The sequence below is a fragment of the Dendrobates tinctorius genome, unplaced genomic scaffold (genome assembly GCF_039654945.1).
Source record: "Dendrobates tinctorius isolate UK_male_01 unplaced genomic scaffold, ASM3965494v1 ptg000164l, whole genome shotgun sequence".
In the NCBI taxonomy this organism is placed as follows: Eukaryota; Metazoa; Chordata; class Amphibia; order Anura; family Dendrobatidae; genus Dendrobates; species Dendrobates tinctorius.
In genome coordinates, this window is record NW_027361831.1 from 8,187,538 (window position 1) to 8,204,546 (window position 17,009).

A 17,009-nucleotide genomic window follows, 5' to 3' on the forward strand; every position below is an offset into this window, starting at 1 on the left:
TAGCTTTGTTCCTCTTGCTTTATAAACCACACCCCTGAAGCCTTACGCTACCTGTGGGGATGCCCAATTGGCCTGCATAAACGATTGCTGGTGGCAGCCAGTTTTATTGGGTTATTGCGGAGTTTGGCAGTGACCGTACGAGAATATGTATATATTCCATGCACTGAAATCGGTGTATGTACTATACGTTCACTATAAGTTCCCCAATGACCGGCCTAGTAGCAAAAGCAGCCGTGACCTTGTCCATCCATACTCAGTCAATTGCATAATTGTCCTAATGATTGGAAGCATTGGAGTGCTGTTCGTGATAACTTGATAACAGGGGGGATATATGTTCAGGATCCCTCATGTCTTTCCCTGACAAATCGAAGGCATCAGTGGGATATATGCAGGATCCCTCAGGTGTTCCCTGACATTGACCAACCATCAAAAATAGCACACACAGGAAGAAACAAAATATTTTATTGATGGTGTGTACGAAAACATACAACAGAGTCGTATAATTAAATTAGAAAGGGAAATTAATTTAGAACTTACAGCATTTTTTGACTATAAGACACAGTTTTAAAAAAGAAAAAATCTTGCTGATAAGTGATTGCTTCTCATAGTCCATAAGCAGCTTCCGGTGACAGAGGAGAACACTGAAACAGTGTCCATCCCGATCACTAAGAGAACTGCTCTCTCTTTCAGCCCCACAATTTTGATTCAAGTCTCAGATCAAATTTGATTCTGAAATACACATATTTATATGGTGGAAACAATTAAGTGGGAGCCAAATAGGTGCATTATGTTGTATGTGTAGTTCCTGTGGCAATAGGAGCATTTTTTTTATCAAGGTTGGCCTTCCCATTACAGATAAAAAAATATTTTTTTCCACGCAATGATTTTTTAAAAATCTTTTGCAGGTTCAAGTCCTTAAAGTCTAATGGGAATCTACCGACTTAATTCCCTGTAAATTTAAATTGTTGTATACATTCGCTGTGATCACCATTAAATGTCAGTGAAGAATGTTAAATGATCAGTTAGTAATAGAACTGACTTATGTCAGTTCTTAGTCCACTGCCGAGTAATGTGAAAATGTGTTTGCACTGAAGACAGATTTTACCTTTGAATTCAGTCCCAAAAGGGAAAAAAATCAGTTTTCTCTGATAAGTTACATTACAAAATTTCTTATCTTTGGTTGTACTAGTCATGAATAAAGTGACCAAAGCACTCAACACTTTCTAACAACTAAGTTTTCTCCTTCCCCAAATATGGCGCACAAATATATAACTTTTTTGATAGGTTCAGCCACAGCTTTATTTTTTTATTCACATAATCAATTTTTTAATCATGAAAACCATCTGAACATCCGGAATCCGAAACTGCAAGCACTACCCAACTCACTGTGGGTAAGTCAGTCTTCAGTTAGTTCCATACTTTCCGTAAAGATAATTTTACCGCCACATAGGGGCTCGTGTATGCCTACAGAAGCCCCAACACCCATTCAACTAAAATAAGGCCTGCTCAAGCCAGTCCTGGAGACCAAATAAAATAGATATCCAAAGTTATGTCATTTAGGTGAACACCATCCTGACCCATCAGGCGATGATTATCTCCTTCCAACTGCCTATGTCATATAATGACCCCAGCCTTAGACCGAACAAAAGGGGAAATTCAACAGTTAACGGTTCTGCAGGCTTTTTCTACAGCTACTGCATCTTTGGAACCCTGACAAGTGACTCGTAGAATGATCTGAGACCATACTAGTATCATCTATGGAAGGAAACCAGCTATTTATTCCAAATCGGCACGCATTAGCTTCATCAGCCATTTTAAGAAAATCTAAATCATTACCACCTGCATGTATGACTCATTAGGGAACTGGTGATCTTGCTGATCTCTATGGCCTCAAATGAGACATGTGACCAAGTCAGACCACAAATTTCTCTCCATGTCATCTCCAAGTTACAAAATCCCAGGTTCTTTCCATCAGGTCTAAATTCGGTCCTTTGGGCTGCCCAAAAAATATAAGGCTTACCCAGGAACTGCACCATAGGATGCTGATAACCTGCAATTGAAACATTAATTTAACAGTTCAGTGAAAAAAGTACCTAGCAAAATATTCTGACTTACACTGACCAATCCTTTTAACCTCCCCAATTGACAGGCTGCCCCAATCCTATGAGTACTCCTGCGCAGGGGCATACATAGATATAACAGTTCCTATAGAAAAAGTCCCATCACGTCACAGTGAAAGAAATATCCTACATTTTAAGAAACGTAGAAGGAAATGTATTGCATCACTTGGACAGTTATTTTGTCCCTACTGAGGTCCCTAAGTGGTCTCACTCACTATGATACCCCTTTCATGACCCCCATAGAGTATTATTCCTCCACAAAGTATGATGACTCCACACAGTATGATTGTCCCACAAGCCTTACACAAAGTATGATTACATACAGCACCTCACACCCCAAGATTGTCATCACAGCCTCCCATCATTCTTTGCGGTGAGCAGGTATAAATGAGTTAAAGAAGGAGAGGAGAAACAACGGACTACGGCCGTTTCACGTCTTAACTGATGCTTCTATGGATCTACGTTTTTTTTTGACACAGGTTGACACGCAAAAAATGCAACAGGTTACGTCCGGCGCGCCTAGGCGCACACTCCAAAAAAACCCGCATACAAACGCGTGCAAACGCTGGGCCATGCGCACCCATGTTAAAACATAGGGGAGCATGGCGCATGCACATGGACGCGCACGACGCACTGCACTAAAAAACGCTAATGTGAAACCAGCCTAAGAGCTTTCCCTGAAATATAAAATGCACCTATAATAAAGAGCAACTGTGCTCAGAAAATGCCAAAATATTTCAGATACTCAGCGAACAAACATGATAAGGCATGCTATAAGACCCATGGTCTCTTTCATATAGAAAAAAGGCAGACAATGTCGCAGTTCAAAGAAGCATGCCACAAAAATCCATAGATTTCCTTTATTAAAGTTCAAGACATAAGAGCAACCTTTGAGTGTCAACGCATTTCGGCCAAATATACCTTTTTCACGACAGTTGCTAAAAAATGAAACATAGATAAGACATAACTTAAGTATATTTCTTGGCTGTTTTGTGTATAAATATGTGATTCTTCAGATGTTGTATTAGTCTAGCCTGATGAAGAGACCTGAGTAGTCTGGAAAGCTTGCAATGTTTTACCATCTTTTCAGTTAGCCATTAAAAGTTATCAACCACTGAGGACTCTCAATCCTGAATATTTTTCCCTTTAATAATGGTAAGATATTGGCTCCAAGTCAGATCAGCTTTAGGTCTTTGCAAAATAAACATAATATACTGTATACTGGAACTCTATAAAAATAATAGGTGCCAAGGGTAACTAATGCTGAATAGCTGGAAGTTCTATTACCTGTACTTCACATGTCCCGGACTGGGAGGTTGCTTTAGGTGCAGTCAGGATATTAACTGGGATTTAACAATCCCTTCTTTTACAATGTCTCAGATACTTCTTACTCTCCTCAACTACAAATCTCTCTTGCTCTCACGCTTTTGACAGTACATTTTGGTCGCTGATAGATACTCTGATGAGCTATGTATATGATTAAGCAAGTGACATTAAGACACTTGTCATGGTATTTTCTTTTTGCATTGTATATATGTATATAAACCACCCACATGTATCTGTACCACATATGCATGCTACACCATTGTATATACTTATATTATGTCTTATCTTATGAAGTCCAATGAGGACTTCATCACATTCAAACAGTCCCTCACTACTTTCAAGGCCAAACTCGCTGCAGCAAAACAAATCTACTTCTCATCTCTCATATCCTCCCTGTCTCACAACCCTAAACAGTTATTCAACACCTTCAATTCTCTCCTCCGCCCCCCAGCACCACCTCCCTCTCCACTCATCTCAGCTGAAGACTTTGCCTCATTTTTCAAGGAGAAGATTGATAACATCAGAGACAGTTTTGGTCAACAACCCCCAGTGCCCTTCCTCCTACCTGCCCTGCCCTCCTCCCCCAAAACCAACTTCTCCACCATTACAGAAGATCGACTCTCCACTCTCACTACCTGTGCACTTGACCCGATCCCATCCCACTTCATCCCAAACCTCACCAGTCTTCATCCCAACCCCAACCCATCTCTTCAACCTATCACTAACAACTGGTGTTTTCCCCTCAAGCTTTAAACATGCCTCAATCACACCTATCCTCAAAAAGCCCTCTCTTGACCCATCCTCTGTATTTAGCTATCGCCCTATATCACTTCTCCCCTATGCATCAAAACTACTGGAACACGTCCATCTTGAACTATCCTCCCACCTCTCTTCTTGCTCCCTCCTTGACCACTTGCAATCCGGCTTCCGGCCACACCACTCCACTGAAACTGCCCTAACTAAGGTCACCAATGACCTACTAGCTGCCAAGGCCAAGCTACACTACTCTGTCCTCCTCCTCCTGGACCTGTCCTTTGCCTTTGACACAGTGGACCATTCCCTATTACTACAGACCCTCTCATCTCTTGGTATCACAGACTTGGCCCTATCTTGGATTGCGTCATACCTAGCAGACCGGACATGCAGCGTCTCCCATTCGCACACCACCTCCTCACCGCGCCCCCTATCCGTCGGAGTCCCGCAAGGTTCAGTCCTAGGGCCCCTGCTCTTCTCCGTTTACACCTTCGGCCTCGGACAGCTCATAGAATCTCATGGCTTTCAGTATCATCTCTATGCTGATGACAACCAGGTCTACATCTCTGGACCAGATATCACCTCCCTACTAAACAGAATCCCTCAATGTTTGTCTGCTGTTTCATCCTTCTGCGCTAGATTTCTAAAACTTAATATGGACAAAACAGAATTAATCATCTTTCGCCCATCTCACGTGACCCCCCCAACAGACCTATCCATTAAAGTAAACGGCTGCCCACTCTCTCCAGTCCCACAAGCTCGCTGCTTCGGGGTTATCCTTGATACTGATCTCTCCTTCAAACCACATATCCAAGCTCTTTCCGCTTCCTGCCGACTTCATCTCAAAAATATTTCACGGATCCGTACATTCCTCAACCAAGAATCTGCAAAAACCCTATTCCATGCCCTCATCATCTCCCGCCTTGACTACTGCAACCTTCTGCTCTGTGGCCTCCCCATAACACTCTCGCACCCCTCCAATCTATTCTTAACTCTGCTGCCCGACTAATCCACCTGTCCCCCCGCTATTCCCCGGCCTCTCCCCTCTGTCAATCCCTGCACTGGCTCCCCATTACCCAAAGACTCCAGTTCAAAACCCTAACCATGACATACAAAGCCATCCACAACCTGAGTCCTCCGTACATCTGTGACCTAGTCTCCTGGTACTTACCTGCACAAAACCTCCGATCCTCACAAGATCTCCTTCTGTACACCCCTCTTATCTCCTCTTCCCACAATCGCATACAAGATTTCTCCCGCGCATCCCCTCTACTCTGGAACTCTCTACCACAACATATCAGACTCTCGCCTACCATGGAAACCTTCAAAAAGAACTTGAAGACCTACCTCTTCCAACAAGCCTACAACTTGCAGTAATCACCAATCCGCTGGACGACCTGCTCTACCCTCGCCTACTGTATCCTCACCCATCCCGTTGTAGATTGTGAGCCCTCGCGGGCAGGGTCCTCTCTCATCCTGTACCAGTCGTGACTTGTATTGTTTAAGATTACTGTACTTGTATGTATTATGTATACCCCTCCTCACATGTAAAGCGCCATGTAATGAATTGCTCTATAATAATAAATAATAATAATCTCTTTCATTTTTTAGCATCTGTTGTGAAAAAGGTATTTGGCCGAAACGCATTGCTCTTATGTCTTGAACTTTAATAAAGGAAATCTTGTTTGTGTTCAAAAGGAGTGTGCAATTGATATTTATTCTACATAGTCTACGAGGGATCTCACTAATCCCCTCAATTGGCAACTCCGTTAGTGAAATACCTCAGTGTGCACACCAATATCTATTTTTCATCATACTGTGTGGGGTGGGTAGTGGTGGATATTATACTGTCTGGAAGTCTATGGGGTAGATTATACTATGTTGGGGATTGTAATAACCATGGGATGGCTATGGGGGGGCAAAAATATTTCCAGAATCCATCCTTTCCACAACCCTCAATCTACTAAAATGCTTGTGCATGCCCTCATCATCTCCCGCCTCAACTACTGGAACATCCTTTTCTGTGGTCTCCCTGCTAACACCCTTTCACCTCTCCAGTCCATCCTTAACTCTGCCGCCCGACTAATTCATCTTTCTCCTCGCTACTCTGCTTCTCCCCTCTGCAAATCTCTTCACAGGCTCCCATTCCCTCAGCGCATCCAGTTCAACTTACTAATACTGACCTATAAGGCCATCTATAACCTGTCTCCCCCATATGTCTCTGATCTAATCTCCCGATAACTTCGCTCACGTAATCTCCGGTCCTCCCAAGACCTCCTTCTCTCCTCCACACTTATTCGCTCCTCACTCAACCGCCTACATAACTTCTCCCAAATATCCCCCATCCTCTGGAATTCTTTGCCCCAACACATCCGACTATCAACTACGTTTTGATGCTTCAGACAGAACCTGAAAACCCACCTCTTCAGGAAAGCTTACAGCCTGCAATGACACCGCTGCCTCCTCACAACTAACGGAGCTACGACCTCACCAACACGAAAGTCGCTGCGACCCCACAACCTACTGTCTCCTTCCCCACCATCCAGTAGAATGTAAGCCCACAAGGGCAGGGTCCTCTCCCCTCTATATCAGTCTGTGATTGTTAGTTTGTTTACTGTAAGTGATATCTGTAATTTGTATGTAACCTGTGCAGTATCATGGAATCAATGGTGCTATATACCTTAATAATAATAATAATACTGTATGGGGCTGTGGGGTCCTCATACTGTACGGTGGGCTTTTGTGGACATAAAACTTTATATAGTGACCTGTGGTGGACATAATACTGTGTGGGGGTCTGTGGTGCCTCTCATGCTGTATATTGGGGGGCTGTGGTGGATCCCATACAAAATGGGAGGCTGTAGTGACAAGCTTACTGTGCAGGGAGCTGTGGGGCCTCATATTTTGTGCAAGGTTTGTTGGGCAATCATACTGTGTGGGGTCACCATACATTGTGGGGGCATAATACTCTATGGGGGTCATGAAAGGGGTATCATAGTATGTGAAACCACTTAGGGGCTGCAGTAGGAGCAAAATAACTAACTGCAATACATTTCCTTCTCAGTCTCTTAAAATGTTGAGAGATTTGCTCCTCTTTGACTGACGTGATAGTATTTTTTCTATGGGGAACCTGTTATTTCTATGTACGGTACGGTCCTGCTCAGGAGCATTATTACAACAAAGAGACACTGAGGGTCATTTTTATAAGGAGCCACAATGGGGGGATTGTTATAATTTTAGAGGAAGCAAGGAGTCATTATTAATATAAGAAAGCACAGGGGATATTTTTATTATTATAAGGACATACAGGGTCATTATTGTAAGAGGTCAAGGGATATCATTATTAAATGAGGCACAGGGGAATTATAAGGTATCACAAGTTGTGGTTTGTGTAGAGGTGGAAAAATATAAGGCGGGTCCTGGAAAATCAATAAAGTGAAGCCGAGTACAATTAGTCGGAATGTGGCCGGAGGTGTGAAAATCGCATACTTACGGTCACATGACGGCCCGCTCCCAATGTCGGCACTGGAGAATCCTCCTCATGGGAGCTAAGAGGATTCAGAAATCTGAAGCTATTATTAAAGGGAACCAGTCACCAGGTTTGGCCGATACGAGTTATGGCCACTGCCTTTCAGGGCAGGTGCTGGGCCTCTCTGACTTTTCCAGGCGCCTGCGCACTGCCATACTTTGCTCTGCCCTCAACAGGGCAGATAAGTACGCCTGTACAGGAGCACGAGGCTGGTAGCCTGTGTGGATGTAGCAAGCAGGAGGGAGGCATCGCAAGATGGGAGGAGCCGGACCAGGACCTGCGGCACCAATCGGACCAGACTGCCCTGCAGGCGAGTATAATAAAACTTATTTTTCTTCTCTAGCAGGTCGTATCGGGGCTTATATACAGCATTATAGAATGCTGTATATAAGCCCTGAAAGGCGGTGGCCGTATCTCGTATCCCTTTAACACTGTATATGCTAATAATATTTGGTTATGCATGGTTGGTATTTGTCTGTAATATTGTATGTAATATTATTATTTTGATATTATAATTATTTAATCTTATAAAGCAATATTATTATTATTATTAGAAATATTGGTCTTGTAGTAAATCTTGATATCCTACAGGGAAATGTTAGTAATAAATCTCCATCTGGTGCTTGGGGGTGGGAACAGCATGGGCCTGTGTGATTTCAAATTCCAGGGCTGAATTTCAGTGCCAGTCCATCCCTGGGGTATCAAGGCATTGTAAATACTCACATGGAGGCAATACCAGCTCAATCAATGTAACTGGGATTGAAAAGGTATTCAGGCCAACCAGGGGAGGAGATTTGAGAAGAAAAAATCTTCAACAATTAGTCATATTGGATCTGTAAACTGCAGACGAGAATACCATAAGGGTTCAATACCAGACAGGACGTCATGCTTCAGTATAACTGATTTTTCGGTTTTTCTTGCATGATTTTTTCATGTTTTCTTGTTTTTTCATTCTGTTTGGTGTATCTACTTGTTTATTCATATGCAGCCATAGGAATTAGTCACTTCGCCCTTTCTTTCACACCTGTTTAGCTATAGCTTTGTATTTAACCCCTTTGAGACAGCCCTTTTTCATTTTTGCATTTGTTTTTTGCTCCCCTTCTTACAAGAACCATAACTTTTTTATTTTATCGTCAATATGTCCATGTGAGGGATTGTTTTTTTTGTGGACAAGTTGTACTTTTGAACGACATCATAGGTTTTACCATGTCGTGTAGTGAAAAATGGGAAAAAAAATCCAAGTGCGGTGAAAAAAGCAATTCCACAACGATTTTTTGGATTTGTTTTAGAATGTTCACTAAATGCTAAAACCGACCTGCCATTATGATTATCCAGGTCATTACGAGTTCATAGACACCAAACATGTCTAGGTTCTTTTTTATTTAAGGGGTGAAAAAAAAAATCCAAAGTTTGTTAAAAAAAAAAAAAAATTGCGCCACTTTCTGATACCCGTGCGGTCTTTTTCGTGATCTCGTGTTGGGTGAGGGCTTATTTTTAGCATGCCAAGTTGACATTTTTGATTATTCCATTTTAGTGTAGATATGATCTTTTGAACGCTCGTTATTGCATTCTAATGCAATGTTGCGGCAACCAAAAAAACGTAATTCTGGCGTTTTGAATTTCTTTATCGTTACGCCATTTAGCGATTGGGTTAATTCTTTTTTATATTGATAGATCGGGTGATTCTGAATGTAGTGATACCAAATATGTGTATTTTTTAAAAACACTTTTTTTTTTTTTTACTTTTGGCACGCTTCTATAGTCTCCATGGGAGACTAGAAGCTGCCATAACCTGATCGGCTCTGTTACATACAGACAATGATCAAATCACCCGTATGTAGCAGAATACCTCTCTTGCTATGAGCATCGACCACCAGGCAGCGCTCATAGCAATCCAGCATTGACAACCATAGAGGTCTGTAGGAGACCTCTGGTTGTCATGCCAACCCATCGGTGACCCGCAATCAAGTGAGGGGGGTCACCGATGTGCGGATTTCCGGCGCGATTGCCGGAGTGCATGTTAAACAGGTTAATAGCCGCTGGTGGATAGTGATTCCACTTGCGGCTGTTCCGGGCACATGTCAGCTGCTCAAAACAGCTGACATGTGCCAGAAAAGATATGGGCTCTGCCTACGTCTGTATACTTCTGCATGCGGCCTGCGTACCCTATCTTTAACATTGGGTACGCAGATCGTGCAGATGTATGCGGATACCTTCGCATGCGTCGTTTTGACGATGCGGCGACCCGCGTCAAATGCATGTTTTAATTTTATGTGGAGGCATCCACATGACCTGTGTACCCACTGTCAAAGATAAGGTATGCAGGCTGCATGCAGAAGTATGTGGACATAGGCGGAGCTGACCGGAGGAGATGCAGCGGTGGGCGGAGCTTCATGGTGGAAGTCCGCAGCTCCTCCATACGCAAATGTGGACCCAGCCTTAGGAAGGCTTTGCAGGACTTTTTTGTCAATTATTCTACTTTACTGAGATAATGACTTTTGGGTTTTCATTGGCTGTAAGCCATAATAACAGAAAAAATCAACACTTGAAATAGATCACTCTGTAATGACTCTACAGGGTGGGCCATTTATATGGATACACCTGGGTAGGCCATTTATACTGTACTAATGTGCCACAAACAGGAAGCTGATATCACCAACCATTCCCATTTAATTTAGGTGTATCCATATTTCATGAATTGAAATAAATTTATTTTTTCACGATATTCTAATTTTGTGAGAAACACCTGTATATGACCACTTAGTTTTTCCACAAGGTCGAACAACACAGGGTCAAAACTTTGAAGTGCTTAGTGGAAGCTACTGATCTTATACTGTGGGATAATAAATACCTTTTTGGAAGTAAAATTATTACAATTGTATAGGGGTAAGGTTTCTCCTTGTGGAGAGTGACATACCAGCTCTGGCTTGTCAAGGTAAGGAGGCTTATTCGCCGTGCAATGCTCCTCTGGGAAATTTAATATGCCAATTGCCTCTTCAGAGAGAAAGAGGACTTGAACTCTATAGCGCCACCTGTTGGTAGTGGCGATCCTACAAGTCACAATCAACCCTTTAACGAGTCTTGTAATATGACTTAGGATAAAAGCCAAATCAGAATCTAAATTTGCAGACACGGTGTTTCGAGCTATTGGCCCTCGTCAGTACAAAGTATGAGAACTGATTTGGCTAGATGAGAGGCTCTGGGCTGAGGTCTAAGGGGTAAGGTTTCTCCTTGTGGAGCGTGACATACAGTACCAGCTCTGGCTTGTCAAGGTAAGGAGTCTTATTCGCCGTGCAACCCTAACTTCAGCCCCAAGCCTATAACTTTAGCCCAACTCTAACCCTAATGGGAAAATGGAAATAATTTTTTCTATTTTATTATTTTCCCTAACTAAGGCTAGTTTCACACTAGCGTTTTGAGGCGCAGCGCACGTGAACGCATCGTGTTGCATTTTGGTGCGGCCGGCGCACCGTCAAAAGGACGCATGCGCCGGCAAAAGCATACTTGCGCACGGCCTACGTACCCAATGCTAAAGATAGGGTGCACAGGTCGCATACAGCGTCATGCACCCATAGGCGGAGCTGACAAGAGGAGGCGCGGCAGGGGGCGGAGCTTCACGGCGAGCGTGCGCCTCAAAAACGCTAGTAAGGGGGTGATAAAGGAGGGTTTGATTTACTATATTTTTTTATTTTGATCACTGGGATAGGGTCTATCACAGTGATCAAAATGAACCAATAGGAAAAAAATCTATTGTTGCCGGGTGCTGGTCGGCAGATCTCGGCAGGAGCACTGCGCATGCGCCTGCCATTTTCTCCCAGTTGAAGTCGGCGGCTCGGGGGACCTGTAGGAACAACGGAGGTACCCGGGGGGTGATCGGGGGACCCCATTTCTCTCTCCTCTGATGTGCGATCATAACAGGACAGATAAATTAAATGGAAAATCAGACTTATTTTTTACAGTCGCCGTTATACTGTTAATAATGGTGATCACACCGGGATCGGTAAAAAACAACCCGAACCATGTTCTCCAGGGTCTTGGCTACCCTTGGCAGCTGAGACCCCGGAGAAATTCTGAAGCTGGTGGGGCGCCATAAAATTAAACCTCAGCGCCGTTAAAAAGCGGCGCTGTGGTTTAAGTACCCTTAACTGCCGCCATTAAAAAGCGTATCGTCGGTCGTTAAGGGTTTAACTGTACCTCTCATCATTCTCCCCTGCTTGCGACAATCCCTGGTAGAACAGGGGAGAATGATGAGAGCAGTGTTCAGCACCTGGCGCAGGGGAACAGCGCTTACGTCAACGCTTATTCCCTGGTGCCCGTCCGTGTGGTACCGATGCGAGACACACATGCCACGTGTGTCACAAGTATTACACACACAGACACTGACATCTCCGGGACCGGAAATATCAGGACGTGTGAAAGAGGCCTTATAGCGGGTTTTTATGTTTGGCAGCTGTCACACGGTAAAAGACGCTTTTTATTGCAAAAAATTGTTTTTGCATCACCACCTTTTGAGAGCTATAATTTTTCTATATTTTGGCCCACAGAGTCATGTAAGGTCTTGTTTTTTTTGCAGGATGATTTGACGTTTTTATTGGTATAAGTTTTGGGCATATGACATTTTTTGATCACTTTCTATGCCGATTTTTGGGAGACAGAATGAGCTAAAACCAGCAATTCATGAATTTCTTTTGGAGGAGGCGTTTATACCGTTCGATGTGTGGTAAAATTGATAAGGCGGTTTTATTCTGCGGGTCAGTACGATTACAGCGATACCTCATTTATATCATTTTTTTATGTTTTGGCGCTTTTATATAACTATTTTATAGAAAAAATAATTGTTTTTGCATCAATTTATTCTGACAGCTATAACTTTTTTTTTTTCCTGATGACGCTGTATGGCGGCTCGTTTTTTTGCGCTACAAGATGACGTTTTCAGCGGTACCATGTTTACTTATATCCGTCTTTTTGATCGCATGTTATTCCACCTTTTGTTTGGCGGTATAATGACAAAGCATTGTTTTTTGCCTTATTTTTTTAATGGGCTTAACTAGTGGGACAGTTTTATAGGTCGGGTCATTATGGACGCGGCAACACTAAGTATGTGTACTTTTATTGTTTAGATTATATTTCATTCAAATATTTATTTAGTGATAGCATAAATAATGATTTTTTATTATTTTTTTAAACTATTTTTACAATTATTTAAACATTTTTTTTTTTTACTTTATTCTAACCTTTACACTTTGTTCCACTATGGAACAACCATTTTTTGCAGGGTGATGTGATCACTACTATAACATGCAGATTAAGCAGCATCTGCATTCCATAGAGGCGGTCAGCGCTGCACTCAGTGCACTGGTACTGAGAGACTTCCTGCACATGACCAGGAAGTTTCTTAGCTCTCGTAACCCGGTTGTCGTCATGATGACATCGGGTTACCATGGCAGCGATCGGGACCCCGTGTCATGCCGCGGGGTCTCCGATCCAAAGGCAGAGGAGCTGTCAGACGCACTCACTTATTAGCAAGACTTTTTCGCGTTAAAAGTATCTAATAGTCCAAAAAATACAGTACGTTTGAAGTATTTTCCCATTCTTGTTTAATTATACAATTGTCTGTTATACTTTTTTTGTACAATTTTTCAATAAAATATAGTTTCTCTGAGTGTGCGTGTTTTTTTATGTTAATGATGATAATGACTTCTCCCCATGTGGGATTTTAAATGCTTAACAAAATAGCATTCTTGTTCAAAACATTTCCGATATACTTAATATGAACATTACTTCTCTTCTGTGTGAGTTCTCTGGTGCTTAACAAGTCTTGTTTTATCTGACAAACATTTCCCACATTCTGAGTATAAATATGGCTTCTCTCCTGTGTGAGTTCTCTGGTGACTAACAAGTGATGATTTATGAGCAAAACATTTCCCACATACTAAACATGAATACGGCTTCTCCCCTGTGTGAAGTCTCTGATGACAAAGAAGATCTGTTTTCTGTGCAAAACATTTCCCACATTCTGGACATGAATATGGCTTCTCCCCTGTGTGAGTTCTTTGGTGTGCAACAAATTGTGATTTCTGCCCAAAACATTTCCCACATTCTGAACATGAATATGGCTTCTCCCCTGTGTGAGTTCTCTGGTGTGTAACAAGATGTGATTGATGTCCAAAACATTTCCCACATTCTGAACATGAATATGGCTTCTCCCCTGTGTGAGTTCTCTGGTGCCTATCAAGATGTGATTGATGTCCAAAACATTTTCCACATTCTAAACATGAATATGGCTCCTCCCCTGTGTGAGTTCTCTGGTGACAAAGTAGAAATGATTTCCGGATAAAACATTTTCCACATTCTGAACATGAAAATGGCTTCTCCCCTGTGTGAATTTTCTGGTGTGTAAAAAGATATGCTTTCTGGTTAAAACATTTTCCACATTCTAAACAGGAAAAAGGTTTTTCCCCTGTGTGAGTTCTCTGATGACAAACAAGATATGCTTTCTGGTTAAAACATTTTCCACATTCTGAACAGGAAAAAGGCTTCTCACCTGTATGAATTCTGTGGTGAATAACCAGCATAAATTTACGGGTAAAACATTTTCCACATTCTGAACATGAATATGGCTTCTCCCCAGTATGAATTCTCTCATGCCTAATAAGATATGCCATGTGTTTAAAATGTTTCCCACACTTGGAACAAGTAAACCTCTTCTCCGCTGTTTGAATTTTTTCATGTGTAACAAAAGATGCTTTCAGGGTATAACTATTTCCATATTCTGAATGTGTAATTGGCTTCTTTGCTTTAACAATAGTTCGTTTTTCGGTGCCTCTTTTGTGACTTTTATTTTTCTTAGTAGTCTGTAATGAATCAGAAGATAGGACCTCTTTCATAGGATTAGATGATGGATCTTTGCTGTGAAGGAATGATTGTATATCTAGAGTACTGGCATTCACTTGAATTGAATCCTGTGTGATCTCAAGGTTACCTGATATAAAAATTGAAAATGTTAGTTGTCCCTCTGATCTCTTGGTACAGTCATCTTCCAAGAATTACACCAATTATTTTTTTTTAATAAAATTTTTATTTTTCAACAATTCTACTCAAAATGTCCATAGAAATGGGAAGATCTGTAGTAAAATTGAATTATTCACTAAGACAGTGCACAGTCAAATAGAAGAATTCATAGCATGAACCAGTAGAGTGTGTGTGACGACACAGCATTTAATCTTAATTATCCTGACATCTGTCAGTTTTAAACAGGAGACATAAGCTATTGTCTGAATGTTGACTATTGAAGTTATGTGATTTTCTTCAGCTGTTCAAGAAACATGGACTATTGTCATATGAGTCTGAAAGTTGACATTAGAATTGATGTTTGAGAATTTGATAAATGACTGATATTTACCTATCATATCAGCTCCTATGGTTTATTGTACTGCTATCTTGGAAGACAGCAACACAGGGTCATTGAACAATCGATATCTGCTAATATGTTGATTACCAATTGTACCAGGCCATGCAGTTTGACGACTTGAAAACATTGAAGGATAAACTATCCTTCAATGTTTGCATGACAACACCTCCCTCTTGACTTATGGATAATGCCTGAAAGAAAGTTGTGAACTTTAAGAGGGAACTTTGCAAAACCACAACCAAGAACACTCTGCAGGACAACTGCTTGGATGCCATGGCTTCATCAAGAAGGACACAGTTTTGACATTCTACAGGATGTCAGCTTAAAGACCATGGCCCTAGCTGTAAAAAAACAGATCCGCTCCATTGACAATCACCGAACCAATGGACACGTTTGGGGAAGCCAGGATTGGGACCCAATGGTTACCTGACCCATGGAGGCGTTCGGAGAAGCCAGGTTGTAACCCTCCAGTCACCTGGCCACGTACCTCAATCGACTGTCAGTTTCCTAAGCTTGTTGTTACCTTCTCTCTGTGGGTAACTGCCAAAAGCGGCATGCCACTGGTGGGGTTAATCGGCCCTGGAGTCGTATCTGCTCTAATCCCAGCGAGTCAGCAGAAGGGTGAAACTGTATAATTTGCACAATCTTGGGTATTTGCTGGAACTATTCTATATGTTTATTGTCTGTTGGTGGTTCAATAAAGTATTGTCACACTGTTTTACCCTCGTCCTGTATTGGCAGAGTAATATTATGCTCACGAGAAAAGGAGAGCGGACGTTCAGTGGGATGAGCCCTGGTCCAAGCAATCTTCGGCCAGCGGACTAGAGCACCCACTGACTCCTGTGTCTCTGCAGCGTGGTTTTCAACCAGGAAGGAAAAAAAGCCATATGAGTGTTATTGGCACAAAGAACTGTTTGTTCATTCTGTTGGTTCATTCTGACCCCCAAATATTGAAATAAAAGGCTACCAGGAAGAGCTAAGTAGACAAAAAAAAGACCAAAAAACTTTTACATAGCCTGCAAAAAACAAGTCTGCAATAAGGTCTCAAAAAGTCACTACTCTTATGGATTAATTCAATGATGATTATAATCTACTGCTCTGATTTTCTGACATTCTGTCACATTAGGGCTTCTGCAAAAGGTGTGTCACGTCCTCATTGGGATCTGCTCCTGCGATGTCAGCTTTTATCACGAGTTGTCGCCATTATTCATTCTGCGCGTGCTTTTGGTGATGGATGAGGCATTGTAACCAGAAGCTCTGGGGGGCACAGGCTCTGTCTAGTCATTAAGAATAAGGTGGCTGGGACCTGTAGTATCATCCTCTCTGGAAGTATGGGTGTGTGCAGTCCAACTGGAATAATCAGCTCCATGCGTCAGGTAAATGGAAAGCACCACACACTACTAAAGTCGGAAGCTGCCAGATATAGCCTTGTTCTTCTCGGGTTCAGTTGTGTGCTCGGCTATTGGCTTGTGTATTTGATTATGTTGTTACCCTGGCCTGTTTAATTACTTTTCTGGAGTTTTCTGATTTTCTATTTTTCCACCCTCTGGTTACATCTAAAATCTAGGCCCCTCAAAGCAATTTCAAAAGTGATTTGTTACCCAAACAATAGCTTTTGTAACTTTAATGGAACATACAAAACCTTTTTGCTAAACTGGTAAGTCTTCTGTCATCCAAGAAAAAAAAACGTGGAAAATATAAACTGGGATTTTGGGGAAAAAAAAAAGCTGTCGACCTAAAGTTTCAGAAATAAGGTAAATGTTATTTTTCAACTATTTTGCCTGGTATCATAATTTGATTAAGAAACATACACATTTAAAGTTTGAAAATTACAAATCTTTCTAAATTATTTGCAATTTAAAAGTATTTT

The 17,009-nt window shown here is 41.9% G+C and overlaps 1 protein-coding gene across 4 annotated transcripts in view; it reads right to left on the reverse strand.

The window, feature by feature from the left end:
- Nucleotides 1-13,308: 13,308 nt before the first annotated feature.
- The window catches only part of LOC141052945 (uncharacterized), a 110,631-nt gene continuing 106,930 nt past the window's right edge, over nucleotides 13,309-17,009 (reverse strand). For all 4 annotated transcript variants that reach the window (XM_073550283.1, XM_073550284.1, XM_073550282.1 and 1 more), the window contains one exon: nucleotides 13,309-14,710. In XM_073550283.1, the coding sequence (XP_073406384.1) occupies nucleotides 13,506-14,710 (1,205 nt within the window). In that variant the 3' untranslated portion in view covers nucleotides 13,309-13,505. The remainder of the gene's footprint in view (nucleotides 14,711-17,009) is intronic.